This window comes from Vidua macroura, chromosome 1 (assembly GCF_024509145.1).
Source record: "Vidua macroura isolate BioBank_ID:100142 chromosome 1, ASM2450914v1, whole genome shotgun sequence".
Lineage (NCBI taxonomy): Eukaryota > Metazoa > Chordata > Aves > Passeriformes > Viduidae > Vidua > Vidua macroura.
In genome coordinates, this window is record NC_071571.1 from 16,565,681 (window position 1) to 16,587,270 (window position 21,590).

Genomic DNA, 21,590 nt, shown 5'->3' on the forward strand with positions numbered 1-21,590 from the left:
CTGCTGAGGGTATAGTAAATACCTCACCTCATTCAAATCTAAACATAAATGACCAATGTCACCTAACCTGCAAGTAGAGCCACATGGCCATTCCATTCTCCTGAGAAATCCCAGCTCTTCTGGGGGGATAGCTGTGAAGAGAACGAGGTCTCTTGGGTCTGCCTTGTAAGATCAGGACCTGTAGCCTTCCTAAATCGAGTCCTGTTATTTAACAGCCAAATAAGGAAAAGTACTACCTTTTATACAAAAATTGCACAAAAGAAGAAAAGAAAATGAAAAGCAGGCAAAAGCATGGTGGGTCCAGCAAGTTATATTACAGTTGAGAATGGCAGCAAGATGATGCAGAAAGTGAACATCAGCAATACAATCCCCAGAGGCAAAAGTAAAAAAAAAAAAAAAAAAAAAAAAGCTAGGGATGAACAGTACAGGATATTGGCTCACCCTACAAACTTACAGATACTGTGGTCAGTCTCTTCAATTACACATGTGTGAACCAAAGCCTCAACAAATTAAAACAAACCTGGGAGAAGAATCAGTATTAAATGAGGAAAATAATGATAAAATGCTTCAAGGGGAATGACAAATTGAAAGTGGAAAAACATCTTTAAAAAACTGGGAGAAGCAGAATGTAAGGCAAGTATTTTTCCCCTCAGGTTTGTAGAAGAGTAGCAGAGTTAAAAACATGCAGTATTGCTTCTCTACATACACAATTTTCTTCACAAACATAAAAAAGTTGGAAGAACAATTTGTCACCTGGAGACAATGTTGCTTTAAGAAAGAATAATGAATCAAACATAGTATCAATGTGAACTGAAGTATATGTATACCCAGCCAGCTATGTAAGACAGCCTGCTTCAAGCAGATTAAAAGCAAAAGAGAAGAAAATGCCCATAAAACTTTATCAGCTCACAGGAACTGGGTAGCCACAGTATGAAGGTAAATTACTTTTGCATGGCCATGCCAACCCTCAAAAGCATTGGTCACCATGCACGAACCAACAAGCAGAACAGCAAAGACTTGTATCAACATATGGGATATTTAATTACGATCACAGGCTTGGAAAAATTGGCACAGAGCACAGAACAGGGAGGTAAATACCCTGAGATTTCATTCCATTCCTTTGCTGAAACACTTCTGTTCTTGCCACTCAGAATTTCATTCTAAATGCACCATGACAAAGATGGTGACTCATCCTGGTTTGTACTAGAACATTCAGATTATTGAGGAGGTTTTTTGAACACCGAACATATTTTGGAGGTGCTGATTAGAACCACAACAGATGTACAAACACTGCCAAATGACACAGGCATCTAGAAATCAGAGGACTTATGCTGAGGGCTGGCTACTGCAAAGCAAACACTTGCCCCAGGCATATGTGGCACTTTCTTACTGGCACTGGGCAAGTCTCAAAACTGGTCCTGACAGTTTTGGGACAGTATAACATGTGGACAAGAATATGTCCATGAGCATATACATATGTCAAAAGACAGCAAATATGCTTTGAGCATACAGGCAAATTCAGTCTTTCTACTGCTACCTCTCTTTGATTCACTGTTCAACTCCCACACTGTATGACATCAGTTCCAGCCTTCTCAGTACCGCACACATGATTTTGTTCATAAGCTTTTCATGCTATATACTAGAATGAGATAAAACTATTTTTACCATTATTTTGATTCCAAAGATGCTCCAAAAACTCACTGTCCCTGTTGTTAAAAGTCTCCTCCTAAATTTCCATTCTCTTAGAAACATAATGCTTTGTCTTAAGTATCTCTTTCACCCTGTTCCTGATAAATTTGTAGACCACAAGTCTTCAATCTTCATGATTATCTTAGCAATCCATCCCTGAAGCCAGCTAGACTTAACTTATTTTGAGCACAGGGATCAGACACGCTGATGATTTCAGGAAGTGTCATATACATTCCCACAGCTGAACTGGATGGCTGATGCATGCTAGCATATCTTTGAGGTTTTTCATAACAAAGGTGGTTGCAAACCACACTGGGGTTATGCCCTAATGGGACACCTAAGACCCTACAAGCTCAAGCAGAAAGTTTTGGTTTACTGCGCTTCCTTACATTTCACCATAGATGGATGATCATCAAGAATGATTCTGCCATCAAAAAGTGCCATCCTCACGCTCCTGTTTTTCATGTCAAGATCACTCATGAAAATATTAAGCCAGTCAGTGGCAAAAGGCATCCCTGAGGATTTTCACAACCAATATTGTTCCTTTTGCTATCTCAGAGTGAATGACAAGAAGCAGTCCTGAACTGACAACAGAATCTGGCTGAAGCAAAGGTCATTAGTCCTGGATGATTTTCCCTAAAACAAGGGGAACTGGCACACACAGGAAAGGATGCTGCCAGCTCAGTTTTTTCTCCTTCAAAATTGTATTCACACAGAAGGAGGTACAGGGTGGAGGGTGCCATCCATGCAACAAAATACATGCCATGCTCTGAGGTAGTAATCAAGTCTAACAAGGCATTAAACTACTCCTACAGAGAGAAAACAGTGCAGGAACTCAGAGAAATCCTTTAAGACTGACAAATTAGTCTAGAAACACTTCTGGAAAGAGACCAAAGATTATCTACTTGAAATTCCATACAAGGCAAGACTGGAAGCATAGCTGGAAGGCAGAGAACACTCCAGCCAACATCTTTCCTCAAAATGCAAACATAGCAGTTGACAGGAACGTGTGGAGTAAAGCATTTGCAACAAGCCAGATTCAGGAGTGATAGAGAATACAGGCCAAGCATGATCTTCTGCTCAGTTAAAACTGCTTTCAAGTAACTTGGAGATCACAAGGATTACATCAGACTAATTAGCTTAGAATCTTACATAATGTGTAGAAACTTGCTACTAGAGGGTGGGGAAAAAAACTCTTACTGTTTTCAAAATCTTACAGCTTTGAATATAATCATACCACCTCTTTAATAGCTTTTCTGCATAGTTACTAAAAAATCTATGAAGGTCTCTTCTCACAGTAAACTTCTTACCTAGAGTTTAATGGGAACAGGAATAGTTACAAATGAAAAATACTTAATGAAATTTATATAGCTTCAAAGAGTATTAAAGGTTCTAATAAAAGCATTTATGCAAGAAGGTAGAATTGACTAAAAGCCTTACAAATATCCTAATTCAGCAACATTACTCATCCACCCTGCTTACGAACACAGTATAGTCCATGATTTAACACATGGAAATATGTAATAAACCCAGAGGTTCCTTTTCCACTGACAACTACAAAAATATAGCTTCAAGATGGAACTTACATTCACGTTTTACTGAGGAGCATTTTATTTTCATAAAGTATTTTTCAGAAACACAAGAATGATAACTTTCAAGCATGATGTGTGTATCTGAAAGTGACCAACTCACTTGGAATTATTATGGTGAATGTTGCAAGCCCGAGCCATTAGCACCACAATCATTGGTCGAAAGGCCTTTCCCTTCCCATCAAAGTAATAATCACACATTTCCTTAAGTTCTGCTGCAGAGACCAGCAATTCCTATAAAAAAGACAAGAGCATTTCAGCATAGAAGTCACAAAGTCTGTCTGTTTAGTGTAGGTAAAACAGTATGCATGTATAACGTTATTGCTTGCATTCATTCAGTGTAAGCTCAAGTTGTTTTTAAAATTACTATGAGTAATCTGGAATGTAAATGATGCATTCCAGCACTGCAAATCAGGAGAAAAAAACTGCATTCTGGTTCTATAAAGTATGAGAAATGCTCCATTTACCTTCAGTTTAATTTTCAGACAGCTGTTCATGAACATACATAACATTATTTCAATAAATATTCTCCAAACTGATGGCTGCTATTAAAAACAATCATCATGACATCCCAGCATAGCCACTAAAATCCTTACCTTTTTAATATCTTCATAGAGATTCTTCAAGTCTTTTCTACCAAGTTGAAAAGGGTCTTGGTATTTTTCATCACTAATTGTCTTACTGCAGCTGCACCAGTGGGATGTACTTGTATGATGAAACCTGGTGACAGTGTTTTTCAAGAGAGTAGTCTTGTTAGAAGTCAAGTTCCCCTGATTCCCCATACAGAAACATCTGAAAGGATTTCTTTCTCTTCCTCTCCCCTCACAACGCATTTAACCAAATGGCTAAAATATATGAAGACACCAAAACACTCTTTTTCAGACAGACAGTAAGGTGTAAAGACAGAAAAGCTGTGTATTGATGATCATAAACCTTTGGGACCTGGCAAAGTGCATTTGGCAAACACACACACACTCTGCCCTTAACAAATCCCAGATCTTCTTGAGACACAGAACAATACCTTGCTCTCGATCTATTCCTTTTGAATACACTATGGATAGTGTAGCCTGCATTTGGAGATAGAGCCTTCATGTCTGGCAACCCAACTATTGTTACTTTCTTCCCTCTCATGTAAACTCCTGAAAAAATATTCCTGACTTAGATTTGATATTTTTCCTTTGCATATCCAGCTACATAATAAGTTAAATCAAAACTTCCAGGTAGCGTGACGATGCTAGGAAAGTTCATCAGAAAAGGGTGAAAGCTCCACCTGGATGCATTAAGATGCATTAAGGAGACTTGTTTGTTTCCTGGATTTGAAGTTTCTTCTTCTTCTAATGTTTCCTTTTCCAAAGTGAACCGTATGTATTTTTGTGCAACATTCTTGCTTTGCCCATTACTCCCCAGGATAGACGACTGAGATTCAGACTCAGCACTACAGCAGCAGCCTACACTGGAGTAAATAACCTTATTTTCAAAGTTTACAGCTCAGAGGTGTAACTACCCAGTTCACCCAATAACTATGTCCTTACCCACGACACAACAATGTGAATCTCCAACTTACCGCCAAAATATACTACATATTTTTGGAAACAAGAAAGTTGAACTTCTTTGGGTAATGTCACACATCTGCACAAAATAAAACCAGGGATAGTTTATTAGAACTTTAAACAGACAGAAAACATTTGACTACCAAAAAAAAAAAAGTATCCATCACCATTGCTCTGTTTCTCCACTTTAGCAACCCAGCAGCAAAGGGAGTCTCCTAACCCCTTCCACACCACGTGAGACATGAGTGCACACTTCATCAGGCACACTGAACTGACTCTTCTGCTTTGGAGCTTTGGACTTTCTCCCCTTGCAGGCTCAGCCCAGGAGGCTTATCACTTAAATTACCAAAGCCGGTCCAATAAAACCTTGCTTTTGCACTTGAGCAAGGTGCAATTTTCAAACATTTCCTGCCTGGCAGATAAATCTGGCCTGCACCAGTCAAGGCACAGAGAAAAGGACGAGCTGTTTCAGTACACTAACAGAAAATCATGTCCTTGTTTTCCCCTGAAGCAATTTCAATTCAGCCTGCTGTTAATAATTTACACCTGCCCATCTTCCCCGCGAGGCATCCAGAACCTAACTTCCAAACCTAGCAATCTCTCCAATGATCCCTTCCTGCAGACAGAGCCCAGGAGCATGGGGGAAGGAAGGCACAGTCCCAGGTACATGATTCCAGCAGACACAGGCTGAGGAAGGAAGTACAGCTTTTGCTCTGCTCCTGGGAGTGCTGCCAGGAAGTACTGAGCCCTGCCCAATGCTGGGCTGAGCCAACCTAAAATCACTGCAATCCACGTGTTCACCAAACTGCCTCTGGAAAAACTCACACAGAAACGTTCAAGGAGACCTGCTGCTCGTGCCTCAGCATCCCCTCATACGTGGATTAAAGTCTCTCTCTCCTTGGACAGTGGGAGACAAACAGAAGCACTGCAATGGCTCAAGGGCACTCTTCCATCCTCAGTGCTTACACAAGGCCATGTAAGGAGACAAAGGAAGGCGACGAGCCCAAACTTATCACAGATCTGCAACCCACTGCTGTCTGACTTCAGTGTCCAGCCCTATAGCTGAGACATTCCCAAGTCGCTCTCTCGGACCTCTCACCGCGTTCTGTTGCTAAAAATAGCTGATCTCTTCCTGCTCTTCCTTCAGCGCGGGCACCCACAGGCTCCCTCCTTCACACTGCTGCTTGACCCTGTACCAGCGGCTGCTGGACACGTTCGCCAGAGCACTTTCCCTGTCCCGGGTCAGGACAGCCAGAGCACCTCAGCGAGGCTCAGAACTGCAGCCCGGCCTTGTGAAGAAGCTCCAAACTAAGGCAGTGAGTGAACTGCCCCCATTACCACTCACAACGCTAACACATACAAACGCCCTCAGGTTCTCACACTGAGAACTACTTTCCCTGCTCCCACCCAGGGCCGGCTCCGAGAGGCTCACACGCTGACCAGCGCTGAAAACCCATAATCCAGAATTTAACCTTGCACCGAGCCCGCTCCTACCCCCAGCAGGAGGACCCCCCCCGGCAGGGAGCCGCCCCCAGGCCGTGGCGCTTCCCGGGCGGAGGCTGCGGAACGCCGGAGGAGCGGCGGCCGCGGGTGCCCGCCCGGCCCGGCGCCCCCCGCCCCATTCATTCCGCGCCCGCCCGGCGCCGCCGCACTCACCGCCGCGCTGGGGGCCGGCGGGGCGCGGGGGCCGGGGCTCGGCACGGAGCCCAGCGGCGGCGCCCGGCGGCACCAGGCGCCGCTCCGCCACCACCACCGCAAGGCCATGGTGTCCCCCAGCCCCGCCGCGCCGGCACCGCCTCCCGGCGCCGCCGCGACCCGGACGCGGAAGCCCCGCGCCGCCACCGCCCTCCGGCCCGGTGCCGGGCGGCCAACCCAACGCCCTCTTTGAGGGCGGGAGACCTCAGGCGGGGTCCGTGAGTGGCTCTGGAAGCCGAGGTCTGGGGACATGTGGTGGCGCCCCTGGCTGCCCGCCTGCCTGGCCTGGGGCTGTGTGGCCGCGCTGTGCGGTTCCCGCGGGCTCTGCCCGGCCCCGAACGCCTCCAGCCCCGAGCCGGGTCAGTGCCCGCGGCGCCGGGCGGCGGAGCTCTGCGCCTGGGCCCTGTCCTCCGACAGCCTCCTAGGTACGGCCTGCCCTGCCCCGGGGCTCTGTACTCCTGCCGTGCCCGGTGCTTTTGCTTGTTGGGTTGTGGCAGCTCCTAAAGCAGTAATTAAGTGAAGACATGATACACACAGTCAAATATAGTTTTAAAATTAAAACTAGATTGGTCATAAGGAGCGGTTTTTTTGGTGTTTTGTTTTTTGTTTTTTTTTTTTTTTTTTCCCTGAGTCCCAGTTATGTGTTAGTGCAGAGTTGATAACCTGACACACGTCTGGAAGTACACAAAAGCATTCTAGCTCTCCTAGCTCTCGGGCATACAAAACTGCTTGTAATCATAGTGCTAATTGATATGATAACATTACAGAACTAATTTCATCAGGTGATACAATTACTTGTGAGCATTTAGAAATAATAGCGATAAATCTTGTGGCAGGTGGCTATAACAGGATCTGCTGTTAGTGGTAGTGAGAAACATGGCTAGCAGCAAGGCTCCAGAGATGCTAAATAACTTAAAATATTTACAAAACAGTGACTATGAGGTACTGGGATTTTATAATTAATGTGGAATTGTAAGCAAAAGTCCATAAAGATGGTAAACCAAACAGTTTTAAAACAATATTTGTCCTCTGTTACCATGGAAAAGGGCACAGAGTAGGTCAGAAGGAAGACTGAAGTGCAGCTTCTGAGTACACATGTATGCTACAGCAAGAGCTACATCTTCTAACCCACTCATTCACTGTTGACATTATCCAGAAAAGACTTGATCAGTTTTCTTGAGTTGTGTGGGGATCATTGCTGCATATGGACTGTACACAGCAGTTACTTGTGCACAGTGACTTAAATTTGTTGCACTACGTTGTTCGGCTGTGGGAAAAGCCGAACTTCTCTGTCTCCTGCAGATATCTTTTAGGGTGTATATAACTGAGTGCAACATCAGACTGCCCTGAGACGGTTCCAGTCACAGTCTATTCAATCTATTTTAGATATGGTTTAGATTTTAGAATTAGAATGCCATGGTAGATTCTTTAATTGCAGAATTCAGTCCTTTTCAGGAATTCCAAACAGTAAAATACTAAATGTATTTGGGCTTGCTTTTCATGAAGGCTTAATATACATTGGTAAAGTTGTAATATTACAAGTTTTAATTGTTTTTAAAGCACTTTGGCTGGATTTAGGAGGAAACATATTAAGACTAATAAGATTGTTTTTTATATGGCATATCTTGTCTGTTTCATGTTTACAGATCCTTTTCCAGTTGATGTGATCAAAGAAAATTATGTCCGTAACGTGAGAAACTGCATTTTTTCAGTTGTCTATCCTACACCTTTTAAATCTAGAGTTCATCTTGTAGCTGTTTCAAAGGTTGGCTATTGTTTTTTTATTCCTCTCTAATTAGTAGAAATTATTAATACATGTACTAAAGTATATTTTAATATTCATATGCTATTTATTGTGAAATATCTTCTCAATAAATACTTTAAACAAACAGAGCATTTAAAACATATTGTGAGATGTCTTTTAATGATGGACTCTGTAGAGAAAACATTCATTACCACTGAAAATTTGATCATGTTCAAGTATTATTTTTTTCTCCAGGAAGTTATTGAAAATATTTTGGATCTTGATATATCTGTCAAAGGATCATCTGATTTTCTGGAGTTCATCAGTGGTGGGAAAGTGATATTTGGGTCTGTTCCACTGGCCCATAGGTATGGGGGTCACCAGGTAAGTATGGCACTGGTTTTCCAGGTGGAATTGTGTAGGTCTTTCCTTGTGAATTACACCTGCATAATACCTGTAAGTACATGAGCGTCTGTGAGTACATGAACACTTGCTAACAGTTTGATTGCAGACTTGTTCTTCATAGCGGGCTGCAGGTGGAAAAGAACTATAATATCCTTCCACAATACCCTATTTACTTGCTCTGCTTTTGTTTATGCCTGAAGCAAATTATCTTTTTAACTTTCATTAGCTGCTGAGTCTGCTTAGCACCCCAGCAGCCTGGCCAGCTATTAGTATCTAATACTAATAGCTCAGAGGAGTGGAGAAGGACTGAGCCTCACTGCAACACCATGATTACTAAAGTTCAAGTTTCATTGAAATTGGTATGATTATTCATGGAGAAGAATGCTAGAATTTGATTTGTAATTTCCAGTTAAAAAAACCAAAACAAGCCATGTGGGTTTAAAGGCTCATTATACAAAAAAAAGACAGGTCTGTAGCTGTATGTCATAGCTGGAAGATTAAAAAAAAAAAAGCATTACTGGTGTTATTCTTTTCCTGTGGTTTTCTGATTCATATTTGGAGTGAGTGTGGAAATACAGCTTTAGGGTTCAACATTTTAATGTGAGCAAATGTGTCTTTTATGAGGACCTAGATTTAATTTGTATTGTTTCAAGTATAACTTCTATAAATTATAGAGGACAATAACTTTATTTTAATTTTTGTCAGTTTGGTAGCTGGGCAGGTCAGCTGGGGGATGGAAGAGCCCATTTGATTGGAGTATATACAAACAGGTGTGACTTTTTTTTAAGTGTCTGATTGAACTCTGTGTTCAGTTTAGCTGATTCATGGTTAACCTGAGGTCTATCATTAGAAATGCCAATGGTATTTTTGCAGGCATGGTGAGAGGTGGGAACTGCAGTTAAAAGGGTCAGGAAAGACCCCATACTCCAGGTAGGTTGCAGTTACTCTGTGTACTCAAAACCAGAATGTTTTCTTTTTGAAATTTGCTTTGATTTTATGACCAATTCCTTATTTCTCTGTTCTCCATAGGAATGGTGATGGGAGAGCTGTGCTTCGCTCTTCTGTTCGTGAGTTTTTATGTAGTGAGGCCATGCACTATCTTGGAATTCCTACAAGCAGAGCTGCTAGGTATTTTTCTTTCCTTTGTTGACAGTATACTTATTTACAGGTAATTTTGTGACTGAGTTTCACTGAACATCAGTAATGCAGAGCAGTTAGTTTCCAAGATGAAAGATCTCTTCATATGTATGCAATCAGAACAAAATATATTCTCCACAGATTTTTGGATAAAACTTTCCAGTGATAGTAAACTCCAGCAATTAATTGCATCACGTAGTTTGCAGGGTTCTAGAAATACAACTTAACTTCAGTGTAGTAAAGACTCATTTCTGTAAAGTTAATTCAAATTCTAGATTCTAGCCAAATAGGAAAATGTTGAAAGTGCCTATTTTTTACTGTAATTTTTAAGATTGCTGGGGAAAATTATCATTCGTATGAATAAACATTAATATTGGAGGTAGAACTGAATGTAGGCAATTACTCTCAATTCTTTATCTATGCAAGCACCCCTTGAACAGAGAGAGTTTGTAAAAAAAAATTTGAAACTAATTCTGTGTGAACCAAAGGAGACTAACACATTCATTCATTTGGATGATTTTCTCAGAATCAAGTAATTGAATATTTTCAGATGATTGTGTTTAAAATGCCAAGTTCATTTTGTGTTCCAAGTAGTCTCAAGTCTGTACTGCAGTGTTTCAGGCTTTAAAGAAAGCAAATGTTCTGCAGAAAAGGCCTCTACTCAGCTGCCACATGGCTAGGTGTCTGTATTTACAAAGTGTCTGCAAATCTCTTTAGCATTAGTTCTAACTCATTTGCTCTGTTGAAGTGCAGTGTTTGTAAATGACATTTTTGATGGTTTATTCACTGACTTCATCTTGAGACTCTTTGCTGTTGGCTGTTAATGCATAACTTTAAATCTGTCTGAATATCAGCAGGAAATCATTTGGCAGGTTAGAGCCTCTCTTTGCTGTCATCTCAACAAATTGTTCAGTGCAAAACAGTATGAAATTACCCCTTTACTGTGCACGAATTCTACTGAGCACACAGTGTGCTCTAGCTCTCTGCTGGCAGATTGGTTAAATGCCTGGCTCTCTTAACTGTTGTACAAGCTCTGCAGACTGTTTGCAAGACTTAATTTGGAAAAACCCCAGCTGACAGCCATATTCTTCCCGATGGGGAGCTGTTGCACTGAGGCTGGTGGGATGCACTTAACAGAGGTCTTGTCAAGTCTTGGCAGAAGTGGGAGGAAAAACCTTATGGCTTATCCCAGAACACCCAGCAGGTTGGTTTGCTCTATTAATTTTAAGTACTGTGTTCCCAATGGGGTGCTACAGTTTATGACTGTACTGCCAGATACAGAACACTTCATACAGTACCATTTTAGTCACATACGGAGACTACCAGTGAGCAGTGTTACACATGAAGTCAAAAGAATGAGTCAATATGCACAGTTTTCTGAGTGGCTTTACTTGCATGGGGTTTGATGTTCATGCAGAACAGCAGGCAGAGCACTAGGAGTGTGAAGTCAAGCCCTTAAGTGAGAGCCAGGTAGGGAGGGATATCAGCCAGCCAGCCAGCCAGCCATCCATCCATCCATCCATCCATCCATCCATCCATCCATCCATCCATCCATCCATCCCTCCATCCCTCCCTCCATCCCTCCATCCATCCATCCATCCATCCATCCATCCATCCATCCATCCATCCATCCATCCATCCATCCATCCATCCATCCATCCATCCATCCATCCCTCCATCCTTCTGTGAGTGCTGTTCCAGCTTCTTTGGTGTGAGAACAATTTCAGTGCTCTGTTTCCTATGGGTGAGTGTACAGCTGGTCTGCTGCTGCCTTCTCTCCAGTAATGGTACTTACCAACTGCAGGGACCATTGGAGAACTACTTTTCTAGTGGGAATGTGTGTTTATGTGGCTGCTCAGCTACCTGGCCAGCTCTCAAATGTTGCACGTCCATACTAAGTAAATGTCAATGCCTCCATGGATTTTTTATCCGCAGTAGAAGTGCTGGTATTCTGTAGGAATTTTGCAGAGAGCCTGCTAAGAGTTACGCAATAAAAAGGAAACAACCTTTCTGGCAGAGGTCTGTTCAAAACAGTAAAGTTCAGTAGCACAGCTTTTGTGCCTTCTGTCCCTAGTGCTCTGCTGCACACAGTATTTTGTAGGTGTCTGAGGTTCCTTCTCTGTTTCTATTTTTTTGTTTGTTTTCTCTTGAAGGATTAAGATTTTCTTCTTCCATTTCATTTACATCAGAGCTTTTTGTACTTAATCCTACAGACATACCAATTGGTTTCAAATTAGTATTAAAAAAAACCCCACCCTAATTCTACTTGTATCAGTACAGCTCCAATAAAAGGAGCAGATTGATTTCTGTATATTTTTCCTCTCTTGAAATAATTCACTGCCTGTTCTTTGCAGTTAACAGAACATTCCGTTTGAGTAGCTACTAGGTATCTTCAAAAATACTGAATACAATAACAATAATTTAGTTTCAAACCCACAGTTACTGTTGCAAGCAACTGCACTAGGTAAGACTTCATGCTATTTCTTTTCATGACCTTTTTGAACATATTTATATTTATATGGTTTTCCCACATTTTTGGTTCAACTGCATTCTTTTTAAAATTTCAATGCTCAAGTATGTAAAACCAGAATCTAGTGTACTTCCAAACTGAAACTCTTGAGAATTAACATTGTGACTATCTTCAGTTATATTTATGAATGGAACAATAGGTCTATCTCTTGTTCTTTGCTGTGTATCTCGAAGAAAAGTTTGGTTCTGTCTTCTCTGCTGTTTTCAACTACCTAGTAGCAGATATAAATAACTGCATTAAATATCAAATAGCATGCCACCCAACTATATTTTGAATCATGGAATCGTAATTTGGGTTGGAAGACTTTTAGTGGTCTAGTCCAATTCACCCCTCAATGAGCAGGGACATCGTCATCTTCTCTAGATCAGGTTGTTCAAAGCCCCCTCCAACCTGACCCTGAATATTTCCATGGATGGGGCATCTACTGCCTTTTTGGGGCAACCTGTTCAGTGTCTCACCACCCTCTGAGTAAAAAACTTCTTCCTAATACCTGATCTAAAGCTGCCCTCTTTCAGTGTACAGCCATTCCTCCTTGTCCTATTGCTAGAGGGCCTGGTAAAGGGTACCTATCCAGCTCTCTTGAAGACTCTTTTGGGGACTGGAAGGTGCTGTAAGGTCTCCCCTTATTCCCCATGAACAGCCCCAGCTCTCAGTCATAGGAGAGGTGCTCCAGCTCTCTGGTCATTTCTGGACCCACTCCAATAGGTCCATGTCTCTCCTGAGTAGAAGAATATTTTCCAGTTATCAACAAGGAAAGATAAAGAATTACACAAAATGAGCTAAATTAGCCTCCTGCTGGAGTCTTGAACAAGGAATCTTCTGTGCCTATTAAGGGGATAAACTCTCTTTCAGAAGATGGCACCAAGCTGGATTGTCTGTGTAATCCCAGTTGCTTTGGAGAGAAAATTTCCTACTTGTTAACCTTAGAGAAACATGATGCCCTTGTTTGTGAGGATTGTGAGTTTGTGAGGATTGATTTTTCCTGATAGAACAGAAAATACAAGGAAATTACATATTTTATTTAAACAAATTAATGCAAGTTGTGAAATATTTTAAAGCAAGTTGTACTGAACTCTCACAAACCTCAATATTTGGATAAACATGAAAATTTATAGGATGTGCAGAATTTTAAGGCAAATGAAAGGAAGAGATTGGTTTTAAAAATCCAAGTACCAGTAGCAGTGACTGCTAAGGATAACAGACCTGTCCCTGACGTTTCTGACATAATTTTGGCTCTTGTAAAGGGCAACCTCCATCTGATGCAACAATTTGGTTTTTAATTTCTCTCTCCTCAAAATTTCCATGTTGTCCCCAGGGAAATTGGGACTTAGTTATTGTTACAATCACACTAATCTGTCACTGAGGTTCCAAGTGAATGCACTGCTCTTTTTGAGAGTAGACATCTCCCCAAGAACAGTGAGAGTAAAGAAATTGGACAACACTGTATTAAATACAAAATAAATGCATGTTGGCCATGAACCTTGTTAAGCCTCAGCATCTTCTTTGCCTGTGTCATTTGTAAATACAAAGCTATGCCACCAAAACAGTCTTTCTTCTTATGAAGAAAATGAATTTATATAAAATATCACTTTGATCTTCATTATGAATTACTTTTGCTGAGCTAACTTTTAACATTCATTTCTTGTTTGCTGCAGCTTAGTTGTAAGTGATGATGATGTGTGGAGAGACCAGTTTTACAATGGAAATATTAAGAAAGAAAGAGGTAATTAACATATTTTAAAATGTTACAACAATGTAACTTAAAAGATATAAAACCTCTCCTGAGAAAATCAATCTGAAACATATCTTGGTTGAAGAAATTAAGCCCTCTGATTGTATGCATTCTCTATGATTGTAGCATACATATTGAAAGAATATAATTTTGATTTTCATTTCCCGTTACAAAAATGCTGTTGAAAACTAGGGAAGTTTCCCATTGTTTTGACATCAATACCAGGATGGGTGGAATGCAATTGTGGCCATGTCATTGCTACATCATCTATACCTGCTCTGAAAAAGAGAGATGGCACAGAATGGGGAAAAATCTGTTTGTGTTCTTTCTTTGAGGCTGGCATTTCTGGAGTGATTCTAGTATTAATGCACTAACAGAATTTTGCCTGTGGCTGCTGATATAGCAGATCAAGCTTTATCATTAAAATGCATGGGTAGTAAAATAATGTTATACATATTCATCTCTTATGTGTTAGGCATACTTACAAAAATACCATTTTAACTGTGCCTTTACAGCTCTGTGTCTATAGAAACAACACATGGTGGCTTTTGCTGTGGAAGTGTTTTATTTTGCTGGTGCTCTGTTTATATTTGAACACACTTGTCTTTCTATTTAAGGTGCAATAGTGCTACGACTTGCCAAATCGTGGTTTCGTATAGGATCCTTGGAAATCTTAGCTCACTCTGGGGAACTGGACTTACTAAGGTTTGAATTGGATCTTCACAGTAACTGAAACAGTTTTCTCAACCATCAATTTACAGTAGAATTCATGTATACAGTTGGAATTTAGACATAAGTTATTTAGCGAGTGAGATTACATAATTTAGAAAGGTAAGCTGCTATTTTTATACAAGCATACCAAAGATCTTACCTCACAAGGGTAAAACCCTTGAGATATTTCTAAAGGCCTAGATCTTATAAAATGAGGAAAGTTTTATACCTAAGTAGTTCTGGTAACTAAGCACTAGGGAGGAGTTGTTTGTTTTGGAAAGATTTATAAGTTGAAAGTCTAAGTTCCTACATTTCTCAGTTTTCTGTGACAGGTCCTCCAAATTTTAATGCATGTATCCCATTTCCCTAAGCCTGTCTTGTAGGAATGTAGAGAACTGTTTTGGGAATGGCCAGTTACTGTAGAAGTAACCCTACTCCATAAGAATTCAGCCATAACATTTCCTTTGTGAGAATCCTGATGTAGAATGGTTATTCCTTGTAATCTTACACTGTTTTTTTGGAAATGCAAACTCTTTTTTTCCCTAAAAAAGGGATATTGCTGCATGCAGAGCCATCTCCTAGTGTGCTCTGGAGATTTAACGTGGGGACAATTTTAACTCCTTGTGGCAGTCTCCAGTCATATTTATGACTACAACCTTAGGTTTTATCTCTAAGCATTTTGGAAGAGCTTAATCTAATATTCATTGGAAAAAATAGACTGAGTTTTTTAATAACTATTTGTGGCAAGCTGTAGATCAGCATTTTGCTGTTTGAAAACAAGAATTTTTAATGATCAGTTCCAAAGTGCCAGTTTTGTTTAAAGAATTCTGTTTCTGCTGTTACAGAAGATTGCTAGACTTCATCATCCAGGAACATTTTCCATCAATAGCTAAGAATGATTCAAATAGATATCTGGTAAGTCTTTCTTAAGAGTCATTTTTATTTTCCACAAGCATGTGAACAAAAATTACAGGAAGGTCTTCACAATTTCAAGTTTTACAAGATTTTAGAATTTGAAGTAAGCTTCCAGGTTTTATTAGCAAAAGTTTGTTAATTCTCTGCAGTAGAAATCTGCTTATTGATTTTTTTTGTCTTCTCAAAGTCAAATATGAACATTTTTTACCAGTTTCCATTTTGGAAGTGCTTATTGTGAAGCTTCCATTTTCTGTTGTATTTTGTTCTTTTACTGCTCAGTTTGTCAGTGAACAGTGGTCATGTTGTGATGAAGTGTGCTTTTGCTAATGTAAATGTAGTGTATATAGTATATTCTAGTATACTGCCTAGTATATATAGTGTCTTTGTTTTAGTTTTTTTTAATTTTGCATCTTAATTTCTTTAAAGGCATCTGTATATACTTATTTAACAATAGTCTTTGCTGGATAAGGTTATTATGCATTCACATAATTTAGAATGGGAATGACGAGTCCTGACAGACACATACCTAAATTTGAAAAATAGAATGTATTCCATATTTCTAAAGTGAATAAAATGCTTATGTAGTTCAATATTTTTTATAGAGAGAACTTGAAGTAAAAGATGTATTTGATTTTAGGAATTTTTCTCTACTGTCGTGTCAGAGACTGCAAATCTCATTTCCTTGTGGATGTCTGTGGGCTTTGCACATGGTAAGGTGCCAGATGGCACTGGCTTTAGGGGAGGGACACTTTACAGTAATGTACTTAAAAATGGCTTTTATTTGTCACCTTGGTATTTCATTCTGCTGATGTCTTCACCTACAGCTTTATCTGTTATACAAGGGGCTTTTGTAACAGAGTTATGCTGTCTGATCTCTCAGAGCAAACTGTGACAGGATGAGAATAGGGAGCAAGAATTCTCAGAGCTGTTGCAGCAGTGCAGTGTACAAAGACAGGGTACTGATGCCATGTGTAAGATTAACTGCTCTGAATTTGATCCATCCACATAAAGCCCCGGCCTGTTACAGTGCACAGGACATGGAGCTGTCCGGCTCTGCCGCAGATTTGTGGGATTAACCCCAAAACAGCATCGGGAGCCTGGGTGTGCTGCGGGGCATGGGCTGGGGGCAGAGGGATGGGTATGTTTTCCAAAGTCTGTATCCTGAGAGCTCTCTAAATTCAGTGGACCTGTTTCACAGCAAATTGCCTAGAGCCTGGGGTTCAGGTGGAATTTTAACTTTTGTTTCTCCTTTCTGTTTAACTGTAGGTGTGTGCAATACAGATAACTTCAGTTTATTGTCCATAACAATAGATTATGGTCCATTTGGATTTATGGACTCCTATGACCCAAGTGAGTGTAGCATCTGTTTTTTTTTTTGTTTTGTTTTGTTTACTTAAAATAATCTTTTTCTATTAAATTATATAGTTTCCATTGCATGAAAACTCCTTTCATTATTAGCAGAAAAACCCTAAGCATGTGTACTGTTTGAAGAGGTTTAGGAAAAAAAAAATCGCATTAGTGACGAGTTTTATGATGCACTATTTAGGTTGCATTCAAGGACTAAAGGTCTTCTTAATGAAATATTACTATTAAACCCATTTCCATGAGAGTGTTTCCACTTGAACACCATCAATTCAATAGATACTACAACAGAAGCCTAGAAAACTAAAATTTGTGTATTGCTGGAAGCAGCCAAAAGCAGAAGTGGAATACAGTAACTTTGCATGCATGAAAGCTCTAGTTTTATAGTCATAGCAGCTAATTATATGTTGGAAGAGAAGAAATCAAACCTACACAGTCATGGTAACTTTTCTTTGAAAATCTTAAGTCAGTCAGTCAGGGATTGATAGGTAGAGGTTCAGTATGTACATAAATGTGTATTCTTAGAATATTGTTTATAATTTGCAACTAAATAAACTTCAGAATCAGCAGTGGTTATCTTGCTATGTGTTTTCATGCCTGCAGCATCAAATTAAGGAAAACTCATGAGAATAAATGTCATATTGTTTCTATTGTATTGAACAAAATGGGGCTTTTTTTGCTCTTAGATCTTTCTTTATAGGGTGGGTTGACCCCATCTGGCAATTAAAGTGGCTTCTGGATCCTTTTAATTCCTCCCTGCTGTGGGCTGAGGGACACAATTGGAAAAGCAAGGTTAAGAAAAAGTTTATGGGTCAAGATAAAGACATTTGTATAAGTCAAGGGGAAAAAAATGGCAGGGGTGACCAGCAAGTGATGCAAAGACAATCACTCACCATATGTCATCACCAGACTGATGCCGAGTCAGTCCCCAACCAAGAACTGCCTTGGAAAAACTACCCCCAGTTTTTATTGCTGATCATGATGTTATAGGTGTGGAATATCCCAGCTGAGCTCAGCTGTCCCAGCTGCATCCCCTTCTAGCCTCTTGCCCACCCCAGCCTCATTTTCTGGGGTTACAGAATGAGAATTGAACCCTTGATGCTGGGCCAGCCCTGCTGAGCAATGTGTAGAACATTGCTGTGCTGTCAGCACTGTTTTGGTCACAAATCCAACACACGGCACCAGACAGGCTGCTGTGAAGAGAACTGAGTCTGTCCCAGCCAGACAGTGCACCCTAGAGCCAGATGAGAGGTGTTAGAGTAGAAATTCAGATTGGAACCACTCACCAGATCTGACAGATGAGTTAGGAGTCTCCTCCTCAAAGCTCCATTTGCTGTCGGTGTCCTCTGAGGGCTGGGGTGATGCTGTGTGCATTGATCAGCTTACCTGGGTTTGATCTGAGTGAGGGGTTCCCACTGATCCCCTCAGAGACTGCTGCTGTAGATAGGCATACATTTTATTTCTGGATACTTGTAACTTGCATGACAGGTATTTGTTATCTCCCAGATAATGGATTTGAATACTGGAGCACAATAGGCCTAATTTTTATGTGAAACTTGCTTGTCCAATTGAAACAAATCTTGCTTAATTGGCCTACTAAATACATGTTTACTATACATGTAAATAAAAGTTTACTATATGTGTGACTTTTCCATAAATACTTAAATCCTGAATCTAGTTGGACACTTGTTTGCTTAATCTATGTGCTAAATAGTAGCACTAGATGTAGTAAAAATACTGGGTTTAAGTGTAAAAGACTGTTTTTAATGTTTTTTTTTTTTTTTTCTCTGTAACCATCTGAATTTACCTTGTATCTTCAGGTAGGAAAATGTCACTTGTAACACATGGGAACTTGTGTGTGAAGAATGTGTTCCTTAGATTTTGCAAATAATAGATCTTGAGTTAACTCACTTTAAATAAGTATTCTTGTGATCTGATTTTAAATATTTAGTAGTTTTAGGTCTTCTACAAGTTTGCTGTGTAAGTATAAAAATGAATGTATTTAAATATTTTAACATTGATTATTTTAATTACTCTGTTATGGAAAAATAATGTTTTGTTTGAAACAGATTTTGTTCCAAACACATCCGATGATGAAAGGAGGTATAAAATAGGAAATCAGGCAAGTGTTGGGCTGTTTAATCTGAGCAAGCTGTTACAAGCTCTAAAACCTTTATTGGATCCCAGGCAAAAGCAGCTGTAAGTAATCCTTAAAATATCATAATGCTAAAAGGAACTAGTGAGATGGGAGACACTGTAATCACCATATGCTTAGGAAACAAAGAGATTCACTTTTAAAATATTGTATTTTTTTAACTAGAAATTGATTCTGGGTTAATTATTGGCCAGAATAAGATTGGAGGGTGGGGAGAAAAGTTTTTGTTGGTCAGAAATAGTAGTAAAATAGGACCACAGGGAGGTATTGGATGTTTTGTGATCCTTTCTCCTTTCACTGAGGTAGGACCTTTGCCTGTAGTTTTCTGTTCTAAGTTTGCCTAGCTTGTTTTGTAAGACACTTACTTAGGAAGACCATGCATCCTCCTGAAGTAATGAAGTAGTATTTTAATAGCCTCTTGTAAAGATTCTTATATGAAGAACAGATCCCAGATGATTCAGAATATCAATGTTTCTGAGAGAGCAGGCAGAAGTTTTCGTTGTTTAGTGTACAGCAGGATTATACCTGCAGCAGCATGTTAGTTCCTTAGAACTTGACATTTCTTCTGTTTTGCAGAGCTTCCCAAATTTTGGAGGGGTATGGTGAGCACTATCACAGTCGGTATGCACTTTCAGAACTGAAACCTTCTAGTCACAATACTATAAAATATGTAATGTTCACAACTTCCATACTTTGTTACTATTTTCAGTTTCACAGAACTATTCAAAACAAAATTGGGTCTTCTTGGGGAGGATGAGAATGATAGCTATTTGATTGCTTTCCTCTTAAAAGTGAGTTTACTTTGCTAATTTTGTTGACAAACATCTGAACTGATACCCCACACTTGAAAAGCACTCATAGAAGTATCTTTATTCACTAGATTATGGAAGATACAAAGGCTGATTTTACAATGACATTCCGAGAGCTGAGTGAAATTACTGCAGACCAGTTAAAGGAGCTCCATATTCCTGAGGTATAAGTACAAGCACCCAATCCTAGGAATACTTAATATAAAAAGAGTATATCAAGTTGGACATAATTCTGATATAGTAGAGGCTATCTCAAGCCATGATTTGTCTGGCAAATATGTTCTTGTGTCATTAAGGGACAGAGGGACTAATACACCTGTGTCAGGCTACCACCCCTTATTAAGCCTGTATCTGGTAATGATGAATATGGTAATGAAAAGTGCTAATGAAAGGTGCATTCATGAAAAATGCTGAAGTCAGATTTTCAGCCTTTGATACAGGTCCAATATGAGTAATTATAAATACTCATACGTAACTGGGAATGTGATTTTTGTCACATTTAACGTGGGTCTGCTACAAAGAATTTTCTTCCCTTCATCTCCCTGTTTTTTTGTTGTTTTGTTTAAGAATTCCTTTTGTCCAACAAGTGAAGTTGCACAGGGCTCATGAGGAAAATTTCTGCCTCAGTTCAACCAGACTGTTCCTGACAAGGTCTTACTAGGTGGCCTAAACCTCTGCTCTCAGGCATATTTGCTTATCTTGGTATCTAATTATCAGTGAGATTCCATCTCGACATCAAGTCCTGCTTGAACTCTTTGCCCAGAGTGGCCTCTGCTCGTCCTTGAGCAGAGATTGGTTTTAAATGTAACTTACAGCATAAGAATACATTTTGCTGTTGTGTCCTGCTCAGCCTGCTGTCTCATTCTGTTGCTGCTAACTTAGCCTAAACTTATTCTTCAGGACCAAGTATAACCATATATAAAAGACATGAGAGTATTTAATTATTTTACCTGGGTGTAGTACAATCTTTGAAAGTGGAAATATAGCTGAAATATTTGAACTGGACTGAGATGCTAGGCAAGTCATAATTGAATAAAAAAGCAAAAGGGAAATTCTGAAAAGGAAGCTTGTAATCTGGTTCTGAAAAGGAACCTAATCTGGAAAAAAAATAGCCTTTTTGTGAGAGCCAAAATTATTTATTTTTCTTTTATTCTTGAATACAGTGCCTTTTCCATGTGAATATTGTTCATTTTGCCTGGGAAACTTCATTGCCTTCCCCAAACACCTGATTTATTTCTGTTTTTGAAGCCAATTTAAATGAGAGCAGGTGGACTTAGGAGGTTGTGTTGAGGCAGCAGGATGACAATGTAAAACAGAGAAGGAAAATGAGGAGTTGATGGTTCTTTTTCCAAGTATAATTAAGTGGCTTTGAGCAAATTTTCTGTTGTTTTTTTTTTTTTTTTTTTTTTTGTTAAGTAAGAGGTTTATCCTGACCTTTTCTATGAACTTGAAGCCATTAAGAGTTTAAAAGTTTAGATACTCTAGAGGTAAGCAACAAAAAACCCCAGCAGTTATGGCTTTGGAATTAATTGCTTGCACAGGAGGGTGATAAGAGGATGGGTGTATT

The 21,590-nt window shown here is 39.8% G+C and overlaps 2 protein-coding genes across 6 annotated transcripts in view; one reads left to right on the top strand and one right to left on the bottom strand.

Annotated features, from left to right (window-relative positions):
• PDSS1 (decaprenyl diphosphate synthase subunit 1) overlaps positions 1–6,775 on the bottom strand; it is a 22,935-nt gene extending 16,160 nt beyond the window's left edge. The window contains exons 1-4 of one of the 2 annotated variants that reach the window (XM_054000872.1): positions 6,485–6,775; positions 4,843–4,907; positions 3,875–3,998; positions 3,382–3,512 (exon numbers count right to left, since the gene is read on the bottom strand). In XM_054000872.1, the coding sequence (XP_053856847.1) occupies positions 3,382–3,512; positions 3,875–3,998; positions 4,843–4,907; positions 6,485–6,775 (611 nt within the window). Of the gene's footprint in view, positions 1–3,381; positions 3,513–3,874; positions 3,999–4,842; positions 4,908–5,927; positions 5,971–6,484 lie in introns of those variants that run through there. The other variant, XM_054000880.1, reaches the window with a different exon arrangement.
• The window catches only part of LOC128820145 (protein adenylyltransferase SelO-like), a 24,149-nt gene continuing 9,332 nt past the window's right edge, over positions 6,774–21,590 (top strand). For 3 of the 4 annotated variants that reach the window (XR_008440849.1, XM_054000704.1, XM_054000714.1), the window contains exons 1-15: positions 6,774–6,948; positions 8,170–8,288; positions 8,523–8,651; positions 9,378–9,442; positions 9,546–9,602; positions 9,702–9,800; positions 13,995–14,062; positions 14,689–14,776; positions 15,628–15,697; positions 16,335–16,407; positions 16,964–17,047; positions 19,129–19,258; positions 19,791–19,835; positions 19,924–20,005; positions 20,095–20,187. Coding sequence is in view for 3 of the 4 variants with exons in the window: in XM_054000704.1 (XP_053856679.1) it covers positions 6,774–6,948; positions 8,170–8,288; positions 8,523–8,651; positions 9,378–9,442; positions 9,546–9,602; positions 9,702–9,800; positions 13,995–14,062; positions 14,689–14,776; positions 15,628–15,697; positions 16,335–16,407; positions 16,964–17,047; positions 19,129–19,258; positions 19,791–19,835; positions 19,924–20,005; positions 20,095–20,187 (1,377 nt within the window). In the remaining variant the exon portion in view is untranslated. The remainder of the gene's footprint in view (positions 6,949–8,169; positions 8,289–8,522; positions 8,652–9,377; positions 9,443–9,545; positions 9,603–9,701; positions 9,801–13,994; positions 14,063–14,688; positions 14,777–15,627; positions 15,698–16,334; positions 16,408–16,963; positions 17,048–19,128; positions 19,259–19,790; positions 19,836–19,923; positions 20,006–20,094; positions 20,188–21,590) is intronic. The other variant, XM_054000711.1, reaches the window with a different exon arrangement.